Here is a 22,828-nt window from a genome sequence, read left to right as displayed (position 1 = left end):
AATTTTTTTTAACATACTACTTAAATATAGGGACAACCGGGGAAATATGTTTAGTTGTGCCAACAAACTGGAGAGGTTTGGAAATAATACTTTTTAAAATAATAATACGGGACTTTTCAAATAACTTAAAAAAACGGTGTTATTATTAGGGGAGTGTAGGGTAATTTGACGAGTAGGGTAATGTGACGAACTCGTCGAATCTCACACATGACGTCACGACAAAAATTCCAAATAAATGTAGTCGTCTCCTCTTATCGTGTCGACAATGTATTTACAGTAATATTAATAAGAAGTCCCGTAATTTGTTCGTGAGGTAATTTTCGCTAAAAATGTGGTGCGCAAACTAGCAAACCCATTCAATTTACTTGTGTTTCAGCAGTGCCAGAGCAAAGATGAGTGGAAAATAAAATCAGGCAAATATATGCACGTATACACGAGATCTTTATCAACAGTTTTTGGTACCTCGCGTTTTTTTCTTTTGCGCCGTTTCAGAGTGACACCGATTTTGCTCCAAGTCTACCTTGTAGGGTATCGTGACGAACTTTTTGTAGGGTATTGTGACGAACTTTTTTTATTCAAGAATTTTAACTGTTATCGTTGATTATTTGTAAAAAAAATATAATAATACCAGATAACATTTACTGCTGCAGTTTTATTGTTGTTTTTAATAGTGACGTCAGTTTAATTAAATTTTAAAAAAATTTGCACTTTGACCATTTTTTTTTTTGTAAGTTTGGATATTATCTTATTACTTCTTTCTTTTCCGTATCGAAAATAACTTTTCCGTAAATAATATATAAAAAAATGTATTTTTTTGTTTGCTAAAAGGATGGTTTACACCAAACGCTGTGGAATTTGGCTACGTTGAAATTTCGAATCCAATTTTTTTTAGAAATATGCTCAGTAAATGTATGTAACTTTCTGCTTTTACACTTTTAAAAAATATTGATTTTTGGAGAAGTTACATTAAAGAACAAATCGTTCGTCACATTACCCTACAACTTTTGAAAGTGCAAAAAAAGAAGGGTTCACGCCAAACGCTGTGGGATTTAGCTGCATTGGAATTTTGAATTTCGAATTTTACAGGGATATGCTCCGTAGATGTAAGAAACTTTCTGCGTTTACACTTTTGAAAAATATTGATTTTTAGAAAAGTTACATTCAAAAACCGAATCGTTCGTCACCTTACCCTACACTCCCCTACATAAAACGTATATTTAAACTAGTTCTGCAACTTTTGTTAGAATTGGTAAAGGAAGAAAGAAGTCGATCTAGTCAGAAAATAAACAAATAAGGAATAAACAGCAGAACACAGATCTTATAGCATGGTAAGTAAAGACACGAACCCTTGCTAACGGTTGTCTTTGCTATCAGTAAAAAGGGGGTGGCAAAAAACCGCCCTGTGATAAGACAGCTGTGGCTTTTGTTTGTTTGCCATTTCTCTTCTTCTTGCCGCTCTCTCTCTTCTCATCTTTCTGCAGTTGCGCAGAAATGCCGCTAAAGAAGAGGAATTGCAATATTAGTAATATGCATAATTATAAAGCAATTAAAAGCATTTAAATAAAATACGAAGTAAAAAAAGTTAAAGTTTTACCTTGGTAAAAGCTATTCTAAAGGTAAAACCATATATATTCCTCCCTCTTTCTCCGGCTAAAGCGCTCTCGCAGGACCTCTCTTTTTCTCTCACTCCTTCGGGTGCCCAGCTGTCTGGCAAAAGGACACATTTACATTTTCATTTTGGGCGCAGTTGCAAAAGTTACGTGAAAAGGCAAAGGACGACCGTTACTTTTATACCTCCCTGCGAGTCTGTGCGTGTGTGTGTGTGCGGAAAAAGAATTAAATTTACAAGATATAGAAAACAGTTTAATAATCAAGAAACTAAGCCGAGTTTTAGCTTAGAGTGCAAATATGAAAAAGACTGCGAAAAGCACACCAGTTAGCATAGCCAGCAAAAGAAGAAAAGTCTAAGGATCCGCCACAAACAACCAACAAATAAACGACAACAACAACAACAACGGCGGCTCAATTGTGTAAGTGCACTTGCAAAATGTTTATTGACCAGTCGAGAGGTCTAAAAGCCCACTTAGCCCATCAACTTTTGAGCAGCGGACCACAAATTTATTGATTAAGAAACAAAAAAGAACATGAAAATCAAAGAGGCACAACAGCACATGTGAGGGAAAAAGACAGACAAAACGGTATATTGGTAACGGGACACAGACAGTGCGTGCGTAAAGTGGGGTGGGATGGGGTGGAAAAGGGGGAGTGGAAAGGGAAAACAGGTACGGGAACGGGGAAACCTCATATAAGGGCTAAAAATATGGACACTTTATTATTAGAAAGGCCACAAGTGTACCACTAACTAACTAGTTGCGAATCAACAACTTCTATAGAAGAAAAGTCCTTAAAAGAGAACCGAACACATAAAAAGAAAAAACGGTGTAGTTTTCGGGAACCGAAGCTTGGGATACCCTTAAAAAGGATCGACTGTAAAAATAAAACAGTTATAAAATAAGGATAATATAGGTAGAATTTATTTACGAATTAATAGTTTTTAAAATCATGATATTTGACCAAGAATAAATTAATCTTCAGAACTTATAAAATAAATAATAAAGATACTTTATATCCAGCCTATAATCCTAAACTAACAGACACCAATCATTTAAATACCCTTTTAGATAGTGTATAAACTTGTAGCCAAGAAAGTCAAGTGCGGCAGCGTGAAGACAACAAAGAAATGACATTTTCCCCAGCCAAAGTCCGTGTGGGACGTTCAAGGAAAACAATGCATGCAAGTCAGGCAACCCCCTACCCCTACCTCCCACCACTTTAAGTGTTTCCCCTCCGAGTGCTTGAGCCCCTATATTGCATAGTATATGTATATAGGCATATTGACATACTAAAGGCGTAGATCAAGTGCCTTGACAAGAGGCCACAGCACCTAACTAAATATAAACACATAAATTAAGGAAGCGAAAGCAGGACACGATTCGAGCGGATGAAAAAGCGCGTCATGGAATTTCATGGGAAAGTAAATACCGAGGATAAAATATAACATTTCTAGAAAACTTCTATATCTAAAAGGTGTTTAATCTAGGAAAACTTTTGGTTTTTCTTTAAAAAAATAAAGGTGCATACAATATTATTTCTGAAAAACAGAAAACCCAACAATTTTTTTCATAGTAGAATCCGGTTTGTAGATTTCATAGAAAATTTGTAAATATTTTATTTAAAACTGAACCGTCTACAGTTCTCAGAAAAAGTGAATTGCTTACAACACAATTAATCTTACTATCGCCCCCAATTCTCAGAAAACGTGCATCACAAAAAAACAGAAAAATATTTAACAGGAATAACAAAATTATCAGTCTGCTCTTAAATATTTAATTTCTTATCACCACAGGGAAGAGAAAGTGCATTATGTTTGATGACTCAAACGCAGTATATAATATGTTCATTTGCAATAAACCCAGATGATAAGGAGCCTTATTAACAATATTAATGACGACAGGCGAGAAAAAAATGTTTAGTTCTGTGAGAGCTTTACGAACAGGAACACGTAAAAAATAGGGTGATTTCACGATGTGAAAGTAAATGTGCTGAAATAACAATCTTTATAGAGATTTGTTTGGCGGGGACCGTGCTATAATCAATAGTGAAGTAAACGATGAATAAATAAACACGTATCCTGTTCTACTTAGACTCCTGTAAAGGATAATAGGGAGTGCTTCGGTTCTATAGACCATAGATGTCTTTGCATGTGGTTTTGTTTGTTTTGCTCACGCCATTTTCCCATTCCCGACCCTATATCCTCTCCATCGGAGTCCTACTTTTGCAACATGAATGAATGACTCTAACTACATTTTTCATGCAACCCGAGGGATCCGTTCTGGTTATCCTTACTCTTTACTGCTTTTTCCTTTCTCCTGCTGTTTGCTTGTCAAAAACGTCAAAAATGCGATAGTGAAGACCCCAATGAAGAATAGTGTGTCCTGAAGGCTACACTGATAGGAAAGTCCCGAAGTAAGAAAGAACTTTTCTTTGATGCATTTTGTGTACTTCATTTTTAGAGGTACCTTGCTGTAATATATTGTTTAAAAGTTAAGTAAATTCAAGATCTAAACCAAATTCTTAAATTCAAAAAAATTCATAAAAGTTTTTTTTTATAGTAAAACATATTCTAAGAGACAGAATATTTTAGATAATATGCTGTTTCAATTCTTAAATTAAAAATAATTTATAAAAGTTTTTTTTATGATAAAACGTATTCTAAGATACAGAATATTTTAGAAAATATGCTACACCCAGTTACAAAATAAAATGAGTTAGAAGGCAGTTAGATTTAGTTTCGTTTTTTCGAGTGCAGAATAGTTGCGAAGTAGAGCGGGCAACTTAAGTGGCCCCCAACCACAACTTGCAGCGCCTTATTTGCATGGCTAGCAAAGTAGTGCGGAACCCCTGAGCTCAGACCCTAAGTGATGTTGCAACCGCCGGCGGGATGACTCACACAGGCACATTGGAATAGTGCCATAAATGACATGTGATAGATGGATGGACACTTGGTGGGGGCTTTGGGGGATTAGCCAGGAATAGGAATGTGGCCCAAATGAAGCTGCACCCGCCTGCTGCCGTCTCCTGTAATTAGGCTCCCCTCGGGGCAGGTCGGTCCATAAAAGCCGTTGATAGTAGCCAGCTTTGAGAGGAGGTAACAACCTACCATGCCACTCCTACTATTTCAACCACTTCACTCGGTTCCCTCCGTTCTTTTTATTACGTATACGCCCCGCTGGTTGATGTGGAACAGCTCTCGAGGCGAGACAGCCATCTGCCCAAATATTTGGTCTGGGCAAACATGAATTGTCCGATTTCGAATATTTTCATTGACTGAACCTAAGAGACTCTCTTACGGCTCTCCCACATGTAGTAAATAAATATATATTTTGGCAGAGTTGGGACAATTTTTCTATGCCCTGCCGCTCGAATCGGAACTAATTTCATCCAGTTCTTTCGTTCAACCGTGACTAATGAGAGAAAACTAAACAAATTATGTCGATCATCATAACATCGATCGCTGCTAAGTGCAAAAAATGCCAACTCACTATAATTCAGGATGTAATAACCAATCTTCAGTTATATTATTTATAGTGAATTCAAAATATTCGACCACCTGCGGTTCGAAAGTGTAAGTAAAATAAAAAGCAACAATCCCTTTCAAAGTCTAGAGATATTTGGGGTTGTCCATATATTACGTAATCACAATTTCGGGGATTTTTAACCACCAACCCCCACGTAATCATTTCTTCATAAAAAAAAAGTTTTTGCCCCAGAGTGATCAATTTTCCACTCTAGATATTTACGTATATGGATAGCCCCTAAGGGATTCTGAAATTCATAGGTTCATGAGAATTTTAATATTATATTATTTTTGCTTATCACTAAAAAAATGAATGGTGATAAGAAAAAAATATTTTCAGCATTAGGTATATTATTTATAACGGTAAATTAAATACTTTTTGTAGGATACATCTTTTTATTTTTATTTACTTTTTATATTCAACCGCTATTTACTCTTTTTTGAGTTTGTAAAATTTGTTACTAATAATTTGTTATAATGTATTATTATTGATACACTAAACTCAATGTCATTAAAAGTGTCGTTCTGGTCTATTTTAAAACTGATAAAACTTTCATTACTGAAATCCCTGAAGAGGGCCTGATGTCAGAATTTAAGATTAAAACCCAGCAGTATGCAGTGTACCGCCCCTACGATCGTTGAAACGAAACAATGTTTATATAGAGCGCAGTTCTCTCAGAGAGTCCAAGCGATCAACACGATTCCAGTAGAAATATTGTATTAAAATACAGAGTCGAAACGGCCGAAAATAATTAACACGGGTAATTAGTGCTCGAATTTTGGGGCTTTGTCAGAGATGAAGTACAAAAGAGAATCGAATATTTGGGCTTATAATTTACTATCATATTTGTTTATCTATCTATCACAGCACAATGAATAACGCCAGCTGAAGAAGACATAGTCGGTTCGTTGGCCCCCGAAACCCTTAGACTAGAGCCCCATCGCTGAGGACTGGTAGTGGTCACCATGCGACGTCCGAAAATATCCCTCAAGAAGTACTTCTATTTCACACTGATCTGCGCCCTCCTCCTCATTTTCGTTTTCAACCTCAAGTGAGTAAGATAACGTGTCGGTAAATATAAAGAGTGCCGATCAAATATTGATCTTCGGGTACCAAAGAGCTGCAAGAGGGAAGACTCCCCAATCAGGTTTCGGAAAATATACTTAGAACAACTTAATACGTTTCTCTAATGCTGATGTATTAATTCTTTTGTGTACAAAAACCTATCTAAAATAATATCGTAGCTTTATTAATATTAAATTTTAAAAGCTTATTCCAAGTGTTACTCATGAATCCATTTTTAATTCCCATGTTCAGACTTTGATCACAGTTGTATTACAATTATTCAACGATTAAATACAGCCATAATTGATTAATTTTCTTTAAAAATCCCCCAGGGAGAGCGAATTATGGAAAATGCGGAGCTCCCGATCGTCACAAATAAGCACACAGCAGCAACAGCACCACCAGCATCTGCATCAACTGCAGTCCATGGACGAGGATCACCCAGTGGCCACCAGTTCCACGCCGGCGCCAGTTGCAGCCACTCTGCTTCCCGAAGTGGCGGATAATCTCGTCGAGGAGCCGGAACAGGCGGCTCTGGAGGAGGAGGAGATGGAGGCGGATCGGCTGCAAGAGCCGCCGGTGGAGAAGGCGTGGTTCTTCAAGAACGGCGAGTACTATCCAAAGCCAGCCAGGACCTACAGTAATCGCAAGGCGAGGAAGCGACATGCTCCGCGTTTGCTGCCCCATCAGGATCCCTATTCCGATCGAATCGTCAATCAGCTGATGTACGTGCCGCATAACTACGAAGAGATCAAATCCAGCGGCAAGCTGAAGACCATCCTCCTCTACAATGGACTCGGTCCGTGGAACGTGAAAAAGGGCCGCGACGTCTTCCTGAAAGCCAAGTGTCCCGTGGACACTTGCGAACTGACTGCCAATCGCGATCTGGCCAGCTCGGCCGACATGATCCTCTACAAGGATCACTACATTCCCACGGGCATCCGGCGGCCCAACAATTCCAAGCAGGTTTCGATGCTCTACTACCTGGAATGCCCGTATCATACACAGAATGTCAAGGTGCCCGATGCCATCAACTGGACGGCAACCTACAGGTGGGTAACTTTTAAATATTTAATATAATATAATTAATATAATTTTAATTTAATATAATAATTAGTATAAATATTTTTAGCTCCAAAATTTTTCAATTGTAAAAAAAAACAACCTTTTGCTGTTAATATATTTAATTTATTATTAAGAAACAATATTCAAATATGAAAAGGGTACTGGAAAAATTTATGCAATTAGGGGTGCGAGTATTTTCTCAGCTTAGTCATTAATATAAAGTTTGGTTTTATTTATTTAGTATAATTCATAAAGTTTTTGGTTTTTTTCAGACGGGACAGCACCATTGTCGCGCCCTATGAGAAATGGCAGTACTACGATACAAAAGTGCAGCAGCTGGAGCAGGATGTAAACTACTCCGTCAATAAAACCAAGAAAGTGGCTTGGTTTGTGTCCAATTGTGGAGCGAGAAATGGTCGTCTGCAATATGCCCATGAACTGCAAAAGCACATCGAGGTAAGAAGGAATTGGTAATATTTATTTTTAATAATTTTGATGACATATATGTTGTTGAATATATATTCAACAACCAACAAAGGCATTTCTGTACTAAGTTCTATTACAAACGGGGGGCGTCATAGAAATATTTTTTAACTAAAATCTATTATCTACCCCGATTATGACGAAGTAAAGTTAAAAATTGCATTAAAGAACCTTGAATTTATTAAACCATGTTCTATCGGCGATTTTTTATTCAGTCTTGAACAAATATTAATTTAAAGCTGATTGGAGTCACTTGAGGAAGAAATCAGTCATAGCAAAAACCTACACTATGTAAAGAATATTTGGTAAAAATATGGAAGTTGTGACTTTACTTGTTTCGATTCTGCCTTTAAGATATAAATATGGATATTCATTCAATGAATCTTTTTTCCCCACCAGGTCGACATCTACGGAGCTTGTGGCAACTTCAAGTGCTCGCGGAGCACGGCGGATAAGTGCTTTGAAATCCTGGACAACGACTACAAGTTCTACCTGGCGTTCGAGAACTCAAACTGCAAGGACTACATCACGGAGAAGTTCTTCGTGAATGCGCTGAACAGAAGGGTGCTGCCCATAGTGATGGGTGCTCGTCCGGAGGACTACGAGGTGAGTGCCCCACGGAGGTCCTACATCCACGTGGACGAGTTCGCATCGCCGAAGGAACTGGCCGAGTATCTGCACATTCTTGATGCCGACGACGAGCTGTACAACTCGTACTTCAAGTGGAAGGGCACCGGGGAGTTCGTGAACACCTACTACTGGTGTCGTGTTTGCGCCACCCTTCACAACGAGGAGCAGCTGAGGAAGCCCCGCTGGTACACGGATCTCAACGATTGGTGGCGGGGACCAGGAGTGTGCACGACGAGATCCTGGCGGAACTTCAAGGCGCGCAAGGATGTTATCAGCGACTCCAGCGACGACTGAGTCCCAGTCCTTGATGCGATCCAGATCGTGGGCATGGGCATTGCGTAGATAAGAGGTCACCTACAGGCATCAGTGAGTCCTCAGTTTTGCATAGATGTTTCGTAGGTATCACCATCTCTACTTTCTATCAGTATCACTATCCGCAGGATGGGTCCATTTTGTTTCGCAATATGTGGTCTTTAAAAAATTACACTATTCCATTAGTTTCACATTCGCAAAAATGCCAAATGTTTAGATAATATTAGTTCTGCTAAGTTCTCCTTAAATTATTCCTAGTCTTCAATGGAATCATAAGATATTTAGTTTATTTTCCGAATTCCCTTTTTCTCTAAAGACACTGAGTTCTAATTTGTTATCAACACTTCTTCTAGTCGCACGTGAAATCAAAAAAAATAGACCCATCCTTTGCTAATCCATGTGTAAATGGTCGCTTCGTTTTTGTCGGAGTTTTACGTACGTGTTTTTTGTAGTTAGTTAGTAAGTAAACCAAACCTCGGAGCTGGAACATCATGGAAATCTAAATCAAACCGAGGAGGCACGAGGTGAGGAACGTTTAAAAACTATAGCCAATAGATCCCCGTGCCGATCGTTGTAACATATACAATACCAGATGCATAAGAAAACGTAGAAACCTAGCCTAGTTATATATGGATATACAAATGATATGTATACATAGTTCGGTAATTTATATAGTTGTTTAAACCAAAAGCAAGTCCAAAATAGACCATAATAAGATAAAGAGAGGCAAGCAAGTTAAAGTAGTTTGACATTATCAAGCTTAACTACCACGAGAAGACGCATCGGCTAAATAGCTTAGATCTTTTGTAAGTGTTTTTGTAAGCAACCAGCTGATGGCTCGATCTGAAAGTAAGTTGCCTGTTGATCGAGCACACCTTCATTTCCCCCATTGATTTTCGGTTTTAGATATTGTCTAGCCTGGCTTTTAGTTTAAATAAATGTTAGCTGTAGAGAGCTACTTGAAAAGGTTTCCCAGCCTGTTGACTAACTACTTACTCTATAACCGATTCGCACAAGCTAACACATATATATCTGATCTAATACAAATACAATCTGCATTCCTATTTTTCACAAAATATCATATGACGTATTATTTCAATTCGAACAGCGCATATGTGTGTTTTACAACAATTTTTAGCAATATTTGTATTTATTGTGTAACATTTAATTTATAAGTATTGAATAATATCATCTGTGTGTGTATTTTGATTGTGAACTTGTTTTAATTTTAATTTTTACTGTGATACAAAAAATAATAATTATAATAAACAAGAATTAAACAGTGGCAACAGTTAAAAATGTTATCTGGGCTTCGAAAAGATGGCACATCTTTGTGATTCAGAAAACTTAAGGATAAAAAAAAATTCATACATATTCAAATACTGAAAAATGCTTAGTAAGCAACGTATACTTCAAGCTACAGCAGAGCTGCTACACATAGGTTATACATATTCAAAAAATTTCACAAAAACTCCATAAATATCTGATAGCCTCAATTATGAAGAATCTGAACTGAATCTTAAACATGACACATTTTTAGCTGCTTTAGTAATTCTTTAAGATTATGTAATTTCTCCTTCTTGGAATCTTCCTTTACTGCGGTGGCAGCTACAATCTTTGCTGTAATCTTGCGCTGCAGAGCAATGGCTTCGACTTTCTTGGAAAGCTAAAGATTTAAATAATTTAATTATATTAAATTAAAAAATATTTAAAAAAACACCTACCTCATAGGCACGCTTGATAATTCCTTGAGGCATTCCAGCTAATTTTGCAGCATTAAATCCATACGATTTCGGACACGCACCGGCTGAGTATTTGTATAGGAACGTAACCGTTTCTTGGGTGGGATCCGCTGTGTCCTCGTTCTCCACCATGCAAGCCATGTGACCCAAAGTTATCCGCTTGTCGTTGTGGAAGAAGTCAATCAGATTGTGGTAGTGGGTGGAGAACAGAGTGCGACACTTCAGATTGGCCAGGAAGTTGACCACAGAGGCCGCAATGGCGGTGCCATCATAGGTGGCGGTGCCCCTGCCCAATTCGTCGAGCAGCACAAGCGAGTGGCATGTGGCGTGCTTGAGAATGAGTGAGGTTTCGTTGAGCTCCACGAGGAAGGTACTGTGCCCGGCCAGAATATCATCTTGAGCCCCCAGTCGCGTGAAGATTCTGTCCACCAAGGAGAGGCGACAGCTTGCGGCGGGAATGTGAGCACCCTAAAAAAAAGTAGGTAACTTTATTTTTAAAAACAAGAAAGGAAGCTAGCTTCGGCAAGCCGAAGCTTATATACCCTTGCAGATTATTCCTATTAACTAAGAGAAATTTAGATTTACTTGCTTATATGTTAAAACAATAGAAATTTTGGCTGCTTTCGTATTATTTTGGCATTATTTTTTTGATCCTTCCTATGGGAGCCATATAATATAGACGTCTGAATTTTGTTAAATTTAAATCGAAATTTTGAAATGTTAAAGAAAAGCTATATACCAGTGAAGAAGGGAATGTAATAAAAATCAACAAAGATATTATTTATTTCCCATTAATTTGCATTTAATTTTCCTACCGTTCCTATGGCAGATATATGATATATTGTTCCGATTTTTCCTAAATTTTATTCGAATTTCATAAATATTTAAAAAATAATATTCCCAAAAGTGGAGGGTAATATTTAAAAAAACACCGAAGCTAGATTTTGTTTACGTTTTTTTTCCGATCTTTCCTATGGGAGCTATAAGATATAGTTGTCCGATCCGGTCGGTTCCGACTTATATACTACCTGCAATAGAAATAAGACTTTTGGGAAAGTTTCATCCCGAAAGCTTCAAAACTGAGAGACTAGTTTGCGTAGAAACAGACGGGCGGACAGACGGACATGGCTAGATAGACTCGGCTATTGGTGCTGATCAAGAAAATATATACTTTATGTGGTAGGAAACGTCTCCTTCACTGCGTTGCAAACTTCTGACTGAAATCATAATACCCTCTGCAAGGGTATACAAATAAATAGATTTTTCAAATATGCTTACAATTTGTGCCATAATCACCAGCAGCCCCAGTTCCCTCATCAGCGTGCTCTTGCCGCCCATATTGGGACCGGTGAGAAGGGACAGCGGCGCCTCCGAGGCTGTGCCCAGTTCCAAACCATTAGGAATGTAAGTGGAGGCGTTTACACAAGGATGGTAGCCCTCTTCCAGTTGGATAAACGGCTGATCCACGCCAGAGACCAGCTCCGGCACACAGATGACCATCTGGTGGCCAGCGTACTCCGCCAGGGAGCCCAGGACATCCAGGTTGGCCACACAATCGATGCACTGCTTCCACTGATCGTAGTGACTGGAGAACTTCTCGAAAAGGCGGCGCGCCAAGTCCTTGAGCACCATGTTCCTTGTATCCTCAGCCTGCTGCATATCCTTGAGCAAGGCGCGAGTTTCAGCGGTGGTGTAGCGACGCGAGGGCTTCTTGCCTTTGGTTTGTCCCTCCAGGGAATACGACTTATTTGCCTTGCCGGCATGGCTTTCGGGCACATCCAACTGGTAACGCTTCTTGTCGCTGCCAAAATAGGTAATGCGACAACCGAAATGGCGCTCCTGCTCCACGAGATATTTCTTCAAACGCCCTTCGATCTCATCTATCGATTCCATTGCCGCATCGTACTCTGCATCCATGCCAGCTTGAGGAGCAATCACTCCCGTTTTGGCCGCTGCATCGTGATCAAATGCGGTGGCAAAGTATTTAAGTTCCTTGCTAAGGTCGGGGAATGAACCTCCAGACTCGGGCAGTTGCGTAATCCTCTTCAGCAAAGCTGTCTCACACTGATGGAACATCATGGGCAGCTTGGTAAGCGAATTGAATCCCTTGAGAACGGCCATGAATCCCAGTAGCTTCTGCTTGTTGTATATCTTCTCCTCGAAGAGAATGGCCCGCGAGTCCGGATGATCCATCTGCTTTATTTGCTTGTTTCCAAACAAATGAATCTGCGCCAGATTCCGCTCGAAATCCGGCAGCGGTGCCAGCAAGGCACGAACCTCCTGCAGTTCGGCCGACATCCTGATCAGCTCCCCAATGGCATCTTGTCGCTCTTGAATGACCGCCACATCGCAGCTGGGAGCACAAAGCCAGTGGTGCAGCAGTCGCTTGCCAAACTTTGTGCAGCAGTGATCTAAAGAGGATAGCAAGGTGTGATCCTCGCCAATAATCCGCAGATTCGACAAGGTAGTGGCATCCAGGACCATGTGGGAACGCCTCAAGGTGGAGGTTGCAGTGGGTTTGGCATCCGCCAGTTGATCGGGTGGCACATAAAGCTGATACCTAGCCATGGGCAATACTTTCGGCTCCAGTTTGCACTTGTGGATGAAGAAGATGCACTCGCCGAGGGCTTTAAGGGCCAGCTTGTAATCGTCGCTTGGCGTGAGGCCCAAATGATCCACATCCGACTGCATGGTGCGCAAGACCAAGGGCCAGTTGTCATCACCGCCGTTCCCGGCATAATAGCGCTCCGCTAGGAGTTTTAGGGTTTTCTCAGCACTACACGCCTGCGTTCCATTACTGGGAACCTGCTCCTTGAGGATTCCACCCAGCACAGTGCGCACTATTTGCTGGGATCGCTGGCTCAAAGCGGATTTCTCATTGAGAAGCTGGGGAACATATATAAATTAATAGATTGCCTTGTAGAAAACTTGAAAAAGAGTTACCAAGACGGGCATATGATGGGAAAGCAGGGTGAGCAGGCGAGAACAGTTCTTATCGTCCTCGAACTCGCCCAAGTGAAAATCCCCTATGGAGGTGTCAATGAAGCACACGCCAAACCGGCTCCAAGTGCCCTCGTCCTGCTCAACCAAGGCCAACATATAGTTTGGCTGGTGGTTCGGTCCGATCTTGCACTGCGATCCAAAGACCTGGGTGCCGCGATTGGTGATCTGGCAGATCTCACGGGCCACCACTTTGTCGAACTTGGTGGCCTTGATGCGCTTGCAACGCTCGGTCATCATGTCCGGGGTTTCTGTCTGCTCCACGCGGGCCACCTGGAAAATAACGATTGATAAATTATCTCGGATTTTGCATACTTTTTATAGGATAAAGATAGATTAATTCCGAAAACACCAAAGTTCGTTTCAATAAAAATATTGTTTAAAATTAATGGAATATTTTAATTTTTTTGCATTAAATTCATATTCAAAAAATATGCAATATAAAATAAACTGAACTATTCAAGGTTGTCCATTTCATAGCCAACCTAATTTTCCCGAAGAAAATTGTTTTTTCCTTTTCGTCATTTCTGAAATATCTAATTTTTTTCCAAATTTAAGGAAACCCTATTTATATTTCCAACAAGTAGGCGAAAAGGGGGCAAAAATAGTAAAAGGGGCAGAATAGTTTTTGGCCCTATCGGCCAAACTGCTCGTTAAATTGCTGGACGTTTTTACTGAAGGTTCCTTAGAATACCAGAGGGCTGCATTAAAAATTTGAGCCTCCAGTTGTTTGCATATATTTTGCATATTTTATGCATATATTTTTTTCATATATTTTGCATATTTTATGCATATATTTTTTGCGTGTATTTAGCATATTTCCGATATGCATCCGAATTCATTACATTTGAAAAATATGACACCTACCTAGAAATATTTGTAAAAATCGGACCAAAAATGGACAAATATGCAAAGTCTTATCAATGATAAGATAAACTGGGAAGTAAATATAGGAAGCCACAACTCACCTTGAATCCCCTGTCGATGAGGATGGTGGACATCTTATCGAAGGATATCTCCGGGAAGCCCGAGTGCGCGAACTCGCCGCGCATGTAGGTGAAGCCCAGCTCCTTGACCCCCACATCCGCATCCATGTGATAGAGTTCATAGAACTTGCCCACCTTGAAGAACAGCACGCAATCGTAGTTGTCCGATTTGAGCACCCACCACTGGCGAACTCCCGGCGACAGGCCGTTGAGGAACTTCTCCGGCACATGCAGGGTGCTCTTGTCGTAGTCCTCGTGCTCGGGTCGCCTGCCCGCCTTGTCCTTGATCTTGTCCGGCTGCAGAAACTCCAGTTTCTGGTGCGGCCAAACGACGGGCTCATCCAGCGTGGAGGTGGTGGTCACGATGTCATCGTAGGATGCATCCTTCTTGGCATTGCTCTGCAGATGCTTGAGCTTCTCCTGGAAGGTGGAGCCCTCGGCCAGCTGGACAGTTGTCTCCAGCTTGACCTTTTTGCTCGAGGGCTCGTTGTTGTTGTTGTTATAAAGGATCTTGGACTTTTTGCGGGACTTTTTCGGCGTGGGACTGTCCACGGACATGTCGTTCTCGCTGGGCGAAGCCACCTCCTCCTCGCCGCTGCTGACGCTATCGTCACTGGCTTCATTGGCATCCGGCTCGTAGTCGGAGGCGCAGTCGGAGAAGTCCTCCTCCGACTTGGTCTCATCCATTTCCGGTTCGCTTTCCGTTTCCGGCTGCAGGATGCGCTTTCGCTTGCGCTGCCCACTGACCGCCTCGTCGTCGGAGTCCCCGGCAATGGGCAGCTTCCTCTTGGCCGCTGGCTTGGAATCCTTTGCTTTGGAATCCTCAACTTTTGCCTGCTGGTTGTGGAGATTCTCCTTTTCTGTTTTCCCGCTCGGTGTCAGTTTCTTCTTGTCGACAGCCGGCGATTTGGTGAAGTAATTGAACAATGTGTTTGTGGGCGTGCCGCCCACGCTGGTGTTCAACTTCTTGGACATGATTTGGGTCTGCAAATGATGGCCAAAACCAGGATGACAAAACCAGGACGCCGAGATTATGCGCCAAAACCAAAAGACAGTATGACCGCACTCGACATGTCACGTAAGGCGGCTGGCGTAACGTAATGAAGTCACTACGTAACGGTTGGTTTAATTAACCGGTCGCTTTAAGGTCACTCTATTTCCAGCAAGAAGAAGAGAAAAATTAAACAAATTTCACGAGTATAAATAAATAGACTTTAAAATAAAGCAAAATGTCGCTGGCAGACGAACTACTCGCTGATCTGGAAGAGGACAACGACAATGAGTTGGAGGAGGAGGACGCCGAGATGGCCAGTGCCGAGGATGAAAGCGTAAGCCATCGAAACCAGGTGCGAATCCTTGGAGATTCTCTAAGATTCCCCCATTTTCCACAGCTGCTGGCGGAGAAGTTGGCCAAACCGGCGCCCAATCTGATGGACGTCGATGTCACCGTGCAATCGGTGCGGGAGCTCTGCAAGCTGCGCGACTCGGAGCGCCTGCGTAACACCCTGCAGCAGATCGAGCACTACGCAAGTCGCCAGAGAACTGCCGCCGAAATGCTCGGATCCGTGGAATCCGATCCCGAGTACTGCCTCATCGTGGACGCCAATGCCATTGCCGTGGACATCGACAACGAGATCTCCATTGTGCACAAGTTCACCAAGGAGAAGTACCAGAAGAGATTCCCCGAACTGGATTCCCTGATTGTCGGGGAGATTGAGTACTTACTGGCAGTCAAAGAGCTGGGCAATGACCTCGACCAGGTGAAGAGCAACGAGAAGCTGCAGGCCATCCTCACGCAGGCCACCATTATGATAGTCTCCGTCACCGCCTCCACCACTCAGGGGTAAGTTAAGGCCACCACTTAGTCCCTTAAAGCCTTAAATTAAATCCCTTTCCCTTCAATAGCACCATGCTCACGCCAGCGGAGAAGGCCAAGATCGACGAGGCCTGCGAAATGGCCATCGAGCTGAACAACTTCAAGTCCAAGATCTACGAGTACGTGGAAAGCCGCATGACCTTCATAGCCCCCAATCTTTCGATGATGGTCGGTGCCTCCACGGCTGCCAAACTCCTGGGCATCGCCGGCGGCCTCTCCAAGCTGTCCAAAATGCCCGCCTGCAATGTTCAGGTGCTGGGCTCGCAGAAGAAAACCCTCTCGGGCTTCTCACAAACGCAGATGTTGCCGCACACTGGCTACGTTTACTACTCGCAGATCGTCCAGGACACTGCTCCCGATCTGCGACGCAAGGCAGCTCGTTTGGTGGCCGCCAAAGCGGTGCTGGCTGCTCGTGTGGATGCCTGCCATGAGAGTGTCCACGGGGAGATTGGGCTGCGCTTCAAGGAGGACGTGGAAAAGAAACTGGACAAGCTGCAGGAACCGCCGCCGGTGAAGTTCATCAAGCCGCTGCCAAAGCCCATTGAGGGAAGCAAGAAAAAGCGAGGAGGCAAGCGCGTGCGCAAGATGAAGGAGCGCTATGCGCTCACAGAGTTCCGCAAGCAGGCCAACCGCATGAATTTCGGAGATGTACGTAATATATTAAATGCTCATAAACTATTTGGTAACTTTACCCATCTTCCTTGCAGATCGAAGAGGACGCCTACCAAGGAGATCTGGGCTATTCGCGCGGCACCATTGGCAAAACAGGCACCGGTCGCATTCGATTGCCCCAGGTGGATGAGAAGACCAAGGTGCGGATCAGCAAGACGCTGCACAAGAATCTGCAGAAGCAACAGGTGTACGGCGGAAATACCACAGTCAAGCGGCAAATATCCGGAACAGCCTCCAGCGTGGCCTTTACGCCACTGCAAGGCCTGGAAATCGTCAATCCCCAGGCGGCGGAACGTTCCCAGACGGAAGCCAATGCCAAATACTTTTCAAACACCTCCGGTTTTCTGTCAGTCGGACATCGGACCACTTAAAACCAACACCTCTATCACCTTTTTCTATAAAATTAAGCACTTTTATTTGGAGATTTGTCGAATGTATAATGAATTAGGCGTAGTAAAGCTGCAACGAAGCTGCACTAGAGATTCCAATTGTTGTTAGCTGAGCTTGCCCACCTCCAGCTTCCGCTGAATGGCCTCCCAGGAGTTGTTCAGCAGCACGGCCAGAATTCCGGCCACCGTGAAGACGCCCCCGATTATGGAACAGCAATTCGTGGCAAAGTGGCCAAAGGAGCTGGGTGTACAAAATTAATACATGAAAAATTGTAATAAAGGTTAATTTGTAGTGTACTGACTTGTGCTTCTCCGCATATTTCACCATCAGCGGCGAGAGTTCGTAGCTGAAGAATATTCCCGGCATTCCCCGTTCGCGATCCGACAGATCTTTTCGGTATCTCGTGACGGAGAATTGATTCGTGTATATCGGCTCTCCGTCACTACTTCCTCGCATGTATAACGTGGGCACAATTTTTAGATAGTAATTGAACATTTCACTTTTGGTCTCTGAAAATAAATGGTAATTGTAGTGATTAAAAATAAATTCCAATTGTAGAGATTCAAAATGGGGAAAAGATAGTGAAATTTTAAAGCCGATTGACTGGCTATATATTTATGGAATTTTAAAAATTAAAATTAAAAGTTGGGTTAAAACTCTAATTTCCCCATACGATTTTAAGGTTTTAACCCTACTTTAAATTTAACAAACGGACGAAAAATCTGCCCTAAATGTTACTATGTAGTCTATGTTCTCCACAGAATCGGTTGATAAATTAGAGGGATCATTTTTTGGTTGATTTATATTTAATGAAACAATAAAAATATTTAACATAAATTTCAGGCGTTAAAACTCTAGAATGCGGGGGTTCCTGTTAGCCAATACACCCCACTGGCTTAGCAAAGACACCCTCCAAATATTTCAGCGTGACCATTTGAATACTTTTTATATTCGATAAAGTCTATCGACATCCCTAGCTCACTGACACATTCACGTTGTTCGACGAGTCCGGTGCCGAAATAAATAGAAATATTTCGAATATTTCCCAAAATAAACGGACCTTTGGGCGCTACTTGCAATATTCATCAGAAGATCGGAGCAGCGGAGCTTGCTACTTAGCGGGAGCAACTTGTTTATAGCCGGAGAACGAGAGAAGCCAAGGACTTTGCGGCATGCCACTGCCCACGAGCTCATTTTCCCAGCAGGGACCGTCGTGCTTTGATAAGATGAAGACGGGCTTCATCATCGGATTCTGTGTGGGCATGGCCAGTGGAGCGGTCTTCGGGGGATTCTCGGCACTCAGGTGAGTTGGACTTTGCACCCGGATGGCCGATTTACCACTCCGCCAATGGAGAAGTGACGCAAGTGGAGGCCGGGAATTATGTAATTACACCGGCTAACTAAAAAATCTTCTACAGATACGGACTACGTGGTCGGGAGCTCATCAACAATGTGGGCAAGACCATGGTCCAGGGAGGCGGAACCTTCGGGACCTTCATGGCCATCGGCACAGGGATTCGCTGCTGATCAGGCTGGCATTTGACTAGAGTTACTAAAGAAAACCCCAACCTTAAGCCCTACTCCAATCTTGTTTAAATTACGCTAAGTTATTGCAATAGAGAGATGTTAAAGAGATACGAGAGATGGGCTTGTTTATTTACTACTACTCACCAGTCACGTCCACTCGCAGTCCATCCAAAGGATGCGTCTTGGCGAACTCGATCTTCTCGCCAAACGACAAGTGATTGATTGTGTGCGATAGCTTCACATTGCTGAACTGAAAGTCGTGGATGTGGAACTGGCGGATGGAGAAGCTCTTGCCGGGCGCAAAGTGGAAGCTGCCGGCCATGCGATTCACCTCCAGGTGGCCCTGGATGCGACAGCCCTCCTTGAAGGCGTCCTCGTCGCTGCGCTTGTACTTGCCCTTGCATTGCTCTATCTTGTCCACTGCCACGTTCCACTTGCGCAGCCGGTAGGCGTCGAGCACATCCTCGCAGGTGTTGCAGCAGCTGGATTGGATTGTTTTTTAGCATTAGAAAGGGGAGTTTAAGGAGACATTACTATAAATAGAGCTCTATCCTGATCTTAGGTTACTGTACAAAAAGTTCTTCTCAATAAGAACCAACTTTGATTTAAATGTTACTGTAAGCTTTTTTTCAAATTAACCTTTTAAAACTTAGCTTCTGAACCATTTAGCTAGTTGAATATATTCAAAGTCACGTTGGGTCTGAAAACTAATATGTTATAGTTAAAAATAAGTTAAAACATGAAACCTCCTAGATATATAATACTGGCTTAGATAGTTATAACTCGAGACCTGCATGAGTACACTTGAATTGACAAATAAGTCAATTTTAAATTTCAGTTAACTTGGATTATTTTTTTCCTTATAAAAAGGGAAAACAAGTGATATAATATAAAATAAATAGATATAAAATAATTTAGAATCACTGAAATAATTTGCTTAGTTATTCTATCACTTTCGCTCACTTTTATTCTGTGCTTGTATCACTTGTTTTTCCATACGAGTGACCAAGTGAAACAAGTGATCCAAGTTAACTCACTCACTCTATTTTCAAAAATTGACTTGTTTGTCAATTCAATTGTACTTATGATATTTAAAGCTATCCTTCTTTATATGAAATGCAATGAAAATTATATTTTTAAAGGTTTAAAAGATCACTAAAGAAGTTAACCTGAGTCTCAAAGTTTAGACCGTGTGAAATACTACTTTTTAGCAGCTGTTTGTTACAACTGGAAATCATTTCCAATGACTTGGTTAAAGGCTTAAAAAATATTTAAGTCTGACTGAACTACATTTACTGAATACAATTAGAATTTAGAGCCACTCGATAAGACAAGTTTTAGTTATAAAAGTTGGACCAACTAAAGTTTTTAATCCGAATCCGGATATCTTGCTTACTGGGTGGCATTGTGCTCCGCGCCGTAGCAACTGCCACAAGTGACGTTCTTGTTGGGCGGCGATACCGCCACAATTTCCTTGATGGGCGTCTCCTTGAGGGGCTCCCCCTTGAGATCCAGCCGGTGTTTGAAGACATCATGGTCCACCCTTAAATGGGTGTCCCCCGACGAGTCCATCGCGTCCAAGGAGATGTAGTTGCAGGCGAGATTGTGAAGTGTGACATCCAGATTTATCCTCAACTTGTGACCCCTCGTTGTGTCCACGAATAGTTCCTCATTTAGGGTTGGCTGCATGTAGCTAAGGAACTCGAGGAATATCAGGAGACTGATAATGCTGGTGCTGATTATGGTAACTGAAAATCGAGAAAAGCCGGTTGTTTGGGTTCCTTATCGCCACAATCAAGTTTACAGCTGCACCCACCTGCGGCGCCGCCCACAGTGCGAACACTGAAATCATCCAAGGTGCGCGGATAGGCGTCCAAGCGACGCAGCACGTCGGCGAACTTCATATTTTAAAAGCAACACACTAAAAATAAGAATCAGAGACGTAAACAACACAAATTACACATTTTTCGCAGTTGCAGGTGACGTGTGCGATTGGCGTTGCCGGATGTCTGCAATTATTCAGCCAAACAGATGTTCACTGCTGGCCGCTGACTGCGACTAATAGCAATCGTTATCGAATTACGAATGTACATTTCCCTTGAAAATTAATCATACGACATGTACGCCAGTCAATAATAACGTACTTGTATAAAATTAAGTTAAAATCAAAATTGCGTATGAGCAATATTTTTACAATTTTTAAAATTTAAATTTTATTAAATAAAACATTTGTCTTTTTTTTTTAAATCTTTATATTATCTTTATGTGCAACCATGGCAGTACAGCCATATGTAAGAGAGTTATAAAAAAATCGATTACAAAATTTTTATGGGATCAACTTAATATTTCTGTGCATATAACTTAGTATACATAAATCGTGAATTCAAAAAAAATGTAATTTTTTATTTGGCTCTTTTGTTATGAATACAAATTATTTTAACGCATTTGTTTAAAAACTTTGAAGATTTTATCATAATTTGATTGATGAAGAAGTCCTTTTGCTTAGCCTGGTATTTCGTCCTTCTAATATATTTCATGGATATTCGACTGAAATTATAGGATTTTCAAGGCATATTTACGGTTTTTTTTTTTGGGTATAAGTACATAAGTATACGCTTACCTAAAGGAAATCAAGTGAAGTTTTAAATCATACTGGAAATGATTGTAAGGAATGATTTGGAAACAAACGCGGAAAGTTTTTGCATTGGTCTGGAGAAATTGCACCTGACGACTAAGGCGCAACGGTGCCTACTTAGCACAACTGTTCCTTAGTCATCAGGTGTAACCTATCCAGTTCAATGAAAAAGCTTCCGCGTATGCTCTCAAAATATTCCTTGAAATCACTAAAAGCAATTTAGCATCGTTTTCTACTCCCAGTTGTTTATTTTAATTTTTATTCCCATGTTGAGGTTTCCAAATTGTATTGTCAATGTTTTCGGTCCTTGATGTGTTAACATTTTTTTTCCAATTTTTTTTTTTGGTATGGAAAAAAAAGGCAATTGTGCCTTGTATCAACATTGAATAAGAACTAAAGTAGGTAATCTGAAATATGGAAACATTTATTCGTCTCATTTCTAATCTTTTTCTGCATAAAATTACTCACACATATTTTCTCTTTATGTACAGTGTGAACTCCATGTATAACATTTATAAAAATGTAATTTCTAAAATGTCAAAATAATGCAACAAATATTATTAATATGTCTAAAAAAAAGATACTATAATAATAGTATTTTTTCCAAGAACACGCTTCATGTTTATTTTACTTATTTTCTTATAAATGCTAATATGTTTATAAAATTATATTTTCTTATATTTAGGAAAATGGGTAAAAGGTATTTGAATCTCCTTATAGCAGCATCAAAAAATTCCGTTCTTATATATACATAATTCAATGAAAAACACTGACCCATTTGATTTTGGTGTTTTCTTATCAAGTAACTGAACTGAATTGAAAAAAGTACTCATTTGGGAGATATTTACCCTTGCCCTTCATTAACTTCCATTCCACATATATTAAGCATACGCCGCGTTGTCCCGGCGATAATTAACCGCCCTTTCCAATGGCCACGAACAATGTTTAATAGTGTTGTCATGTCTTGGGGCTGTGGTTGCGCATACATTAGGCAGTCCAAGCCCACCATCTGCACCACCCTTAACCCACTGATGCTGCTGTGGTCCAGGAGACCGCGTCTAATTTTATAATACATGTTAAACAGATGAAAGGTTAATTGAAAGGAACCACAAGTTTCGACAGCCCACGCAGCCAATGCTTAGCTTTTAGGGGTTGTGACCTCCCAACCCCTGCTGAAAAAGGAATAATAGGAGACCGAGGCTTATCCCCGGGGATTTTGGTTAGAGTTAAAAGTTTTCGCTTAAATATAAATCACCGAATTGCTTGTCGCTTGACTGATTGAAGCCAAAACCCGAGAACTGAGGTCC

General features: G+C 41.2%; 5 protein-coding genes across 8 annotated transcripts; 3 read left to right on the top strand and 2 right to left on the bottom strand.

The window, feature by feature from the left end:
• Positions 1 to 1,758: 1,758 nt before the first annotated feature.
• On the top strand, positions 1,759 to 9,978 carry FucTA (glycoprotein 3-alpha-L-fucosyltransferase A). Of its 4 annotated transcripts, none has more exons than XM_044393795.2 (5): positions 1,759 to 2,030; positions 6,006 to 6,189; positions 6,536 to 7,255; positions 7,541 to 7,724; positions 8,151 to 9,978. In XM_044393795.2, the coding sequence occupies exons 2-5, from the start codon at positions 6,104 to 6,106 to the stop codon at positions 8,673 to 8,675; spliced, it is 1,515 nt and encodes a 504-aa protein (XP_044249730.1). In that variant the 5' UTR covers positions 1,759 to 2,030; positions 6,006 to 6,103; the 3' UTR covers positions 8,676 to 9,978. The 4 variants fall into 4 exon arrangements, with proteins under 4 accessions (XP_044249730.1, XP_070071746.1, XP_070071745.1 ...); XM_070215645.1 differs by lacking the exon at positions 1,759 to 2,030 and adding an exon at positions 5,047 to 5,185; XM_070215644.1 differs by lacking the exon at positions 1,759 to 2,030 and adding an exon at positions 5,745 to 5,898.
• On the bottom strand, positions 9,897 to 15,484 carry Msh6 (DNA mismatch repair protein Msh6). The gene is made up of 5 exons (XM_017138517.3): positions 14,404 to 15,484; positions 13,379 to 13,708; positions 11,714 to 13,321; positions 10,418 to 10,903; positions 9,897 to 10,359 (listed from the first exon to the last, which is right to left on the bottom strand). The coding sequence occupies exons 1-5, from the start codon at positions 15,394 to 15,396 to the stop codon at positions 10,213 to 10,215; spliced, it is 3,564 nt and encodes a 1,187-aa protein (XP_016994006.2). The 5' UTR covers positions 15,397 to 15,484; the 3' UTR covers positions 9,897 to 10,212.
• A 78-nt stretch (positions 15,485 to 15,562) lies between these two features.
• Prp31 (pre-mRNA processing factor 31) lies at positions 15,563 to 17,449 on the top strand. The gene is made up of 4 exons (XM_017138553.3): positions 15,563 to 15,749; positions 15,813 to 16,264; positions 16,327 to 16,945; positions 17,005 to 17,449. The coding sequence occupies exons 1-4, from the start codon at positions 15,651 to 15,653 to the stop codon at positions 17,338 to 17,340; spliced, it is 1,506 nt and encodes a 501-aa protein (XP_016994042.2). The 5' UTR covers positions 15,563 to 15,650; the 3' UTR covers positions 17,341 to 17,449.
• Positions 17,360 to 20,902, bottom strand: LOC108055258 (endoplasmic reticulum-Golgi intermediate compartment protein 3). Its single transcript, XM_017138554.3, has 5 exons — positions 20,703 to 20,902; positions 20,283 to 20,634; positions 19,031 to 19,368; positions 17,661 to 17,868; positions 17,360 to 17,599 (listed from the first exon to the last, which is right to left on the bottom strand). The coding sequence occupies exons 1-5, from the start codon at positions 20,788 to 20,790 to the stop codon at positions 17,464 to 17,466; spliced, it is 1,122 nt and encodes a 373-aa protein (XP_016994043.1). The 5' UTR covers positions 20,791 to 20,902; the 3' UTR covers positions 17,360 to 17,463.
• LOC108055259 (reactive oxygen species modulator 1) lies at positions 18,333 to 19,001 on the top strand. Its single transcript, XM_017138556.3, has 2 exons — positions 18,333 to 18,662; positions 18,778 to 19,001. Exons 1-2 carry the CDS (start codon positions 18,532 to 18,534, stop codon positions 18,884 to 18,886), a joined length of 240 nt encoding a protein of 79 aa, XP_016994045.1. The 5' UTR covers positions 18,333 to 18,531; the 3' UTR covers positions 18,887 to 19,001.
• Positions 20,903 to 22,828: the final 1,926 nt, after the last annotated feature.

The sequence above is a fragment of the Drosophila takahashii genome, chromosome 3L (genome assembly GCF_030179915.1).
Source record: "Drosophila takahashii strain IR98-3 E-12201 chromosome 3L, DtakHiC1v2, whole genome shotgun sequence".
NCBI classification, from domain to species: Eukaryota; Metazoa; Arthropoda; class Insecta; order Diptera; family Drosophilidae; genus Drosophila; species Drosophila takahashii.
Note: the sequence above shows the minus strand (reverse complement) of the source record. Positions and strands in the feature narration are given on the sequence as shown.

Excerpts from the sequence above, each read along its gene's own strand:
- LOC108055258 (XM_017138554.3), bottom strand. The coding sequence starts at position 20,790 with ATGAAGTTCGCCGACGTGCTGCGTCGCTTGGACGCCTATCCGCGCACC. Across the intron at positions 19,369-20,282 it reads GCGGAGCACAATGCCACCCA|CTGCTGCAACACCTGCGAGG; the intron begins GTAAGCAAGATA and ends AATCCAATCCAG. Across the intron at positions 17,869-19,030 it reads ACTGCGAGTGGACGTGACTG|AGACCAAAAGTGAAATGTTC; the intron begins GTGAGTAGTAGT and ends ATTTATTTTCAG.
- Prp31 (XM_017138553.3), top strand. The coding sequence starts at position 15,651 with ATGTCGCTGGCAGACGAACTACTCGCTGATCTGGAAGAGGACAACGAC. Across the intron at positions 15,750-15,812 it reads CCAGTGCCGAGGATGAAAGC|CTGCTGGCGGAGAAGTTGGC; the intron begins GTAAGCCATCGA and ends CATTTTCCACAG. Across the intron at positions 16,265-16,326 it reads ACCGCCTCCACCACTCAGGG|CACCATGCTCACGCCAGCGG; the intron begins GTAAGTTAAGGC and ends TCCCTTCAATAG.
- LOC108055259 (XM_017138556.3), top strand. The coding sequence starts at position 18,532 with ATGCCACTGCCCACGAGCTCATTTTCCCAGCAGGGACCGTCGTGCTTT. Across the intron at positions 18,663-18,777 it reads GGGGGATTCTCGGCACTCAG|ATACGGACTACGTGGTCGGG; the intron begins GTGAGTTGGACT and ends AATCTTCTACAG.
- Msh6 (XM_017138517.3), bottom strand. The coding sequence starts at position 15,396 with ATGTCCAAGAAGTTGAACACCAGCGTGGGCGGCACGCCCACAAACACA. Across the intron at positions 13,709-14,403 it reads TCATCGACAGGGGATTCAAG|GTGGCCCGCGTGGAGCAGAC; the intron begins GTGAGTTGTGGC and ends GTTATTTTCCAG. Across the intron at positions 10,904-11,713 it reads TGGTGATTATGGCACAAATT|GGTGCTCACATTCCCGCCGC; the intron begins GTAAGCATATTT and ends ACTTTTTTTTAG.
- FucTA (XM_044393795.2), top strand. The coding sequence starts at position 6,104 with ATGCGACGTCCGAAAATATCCCTCAAGAAGTACTTCTATTTCACACTG. Across the intron at positions 6,190-6,535 it reads ATTTTCGTTTTCAACCTCAA|GGAGAGCGAATTATGGAAAA; the intron begins GTGAGTAAGATA and ends AAAATCCCCCAG. Across the intron at positions 7,725-8,150 it reads AACTGCAAAAGCACATCGAG|GTCGACATCTACGGAGCTTG; the intron begins GTAAGAAGGAAT and ends TTTCCCCACCAG.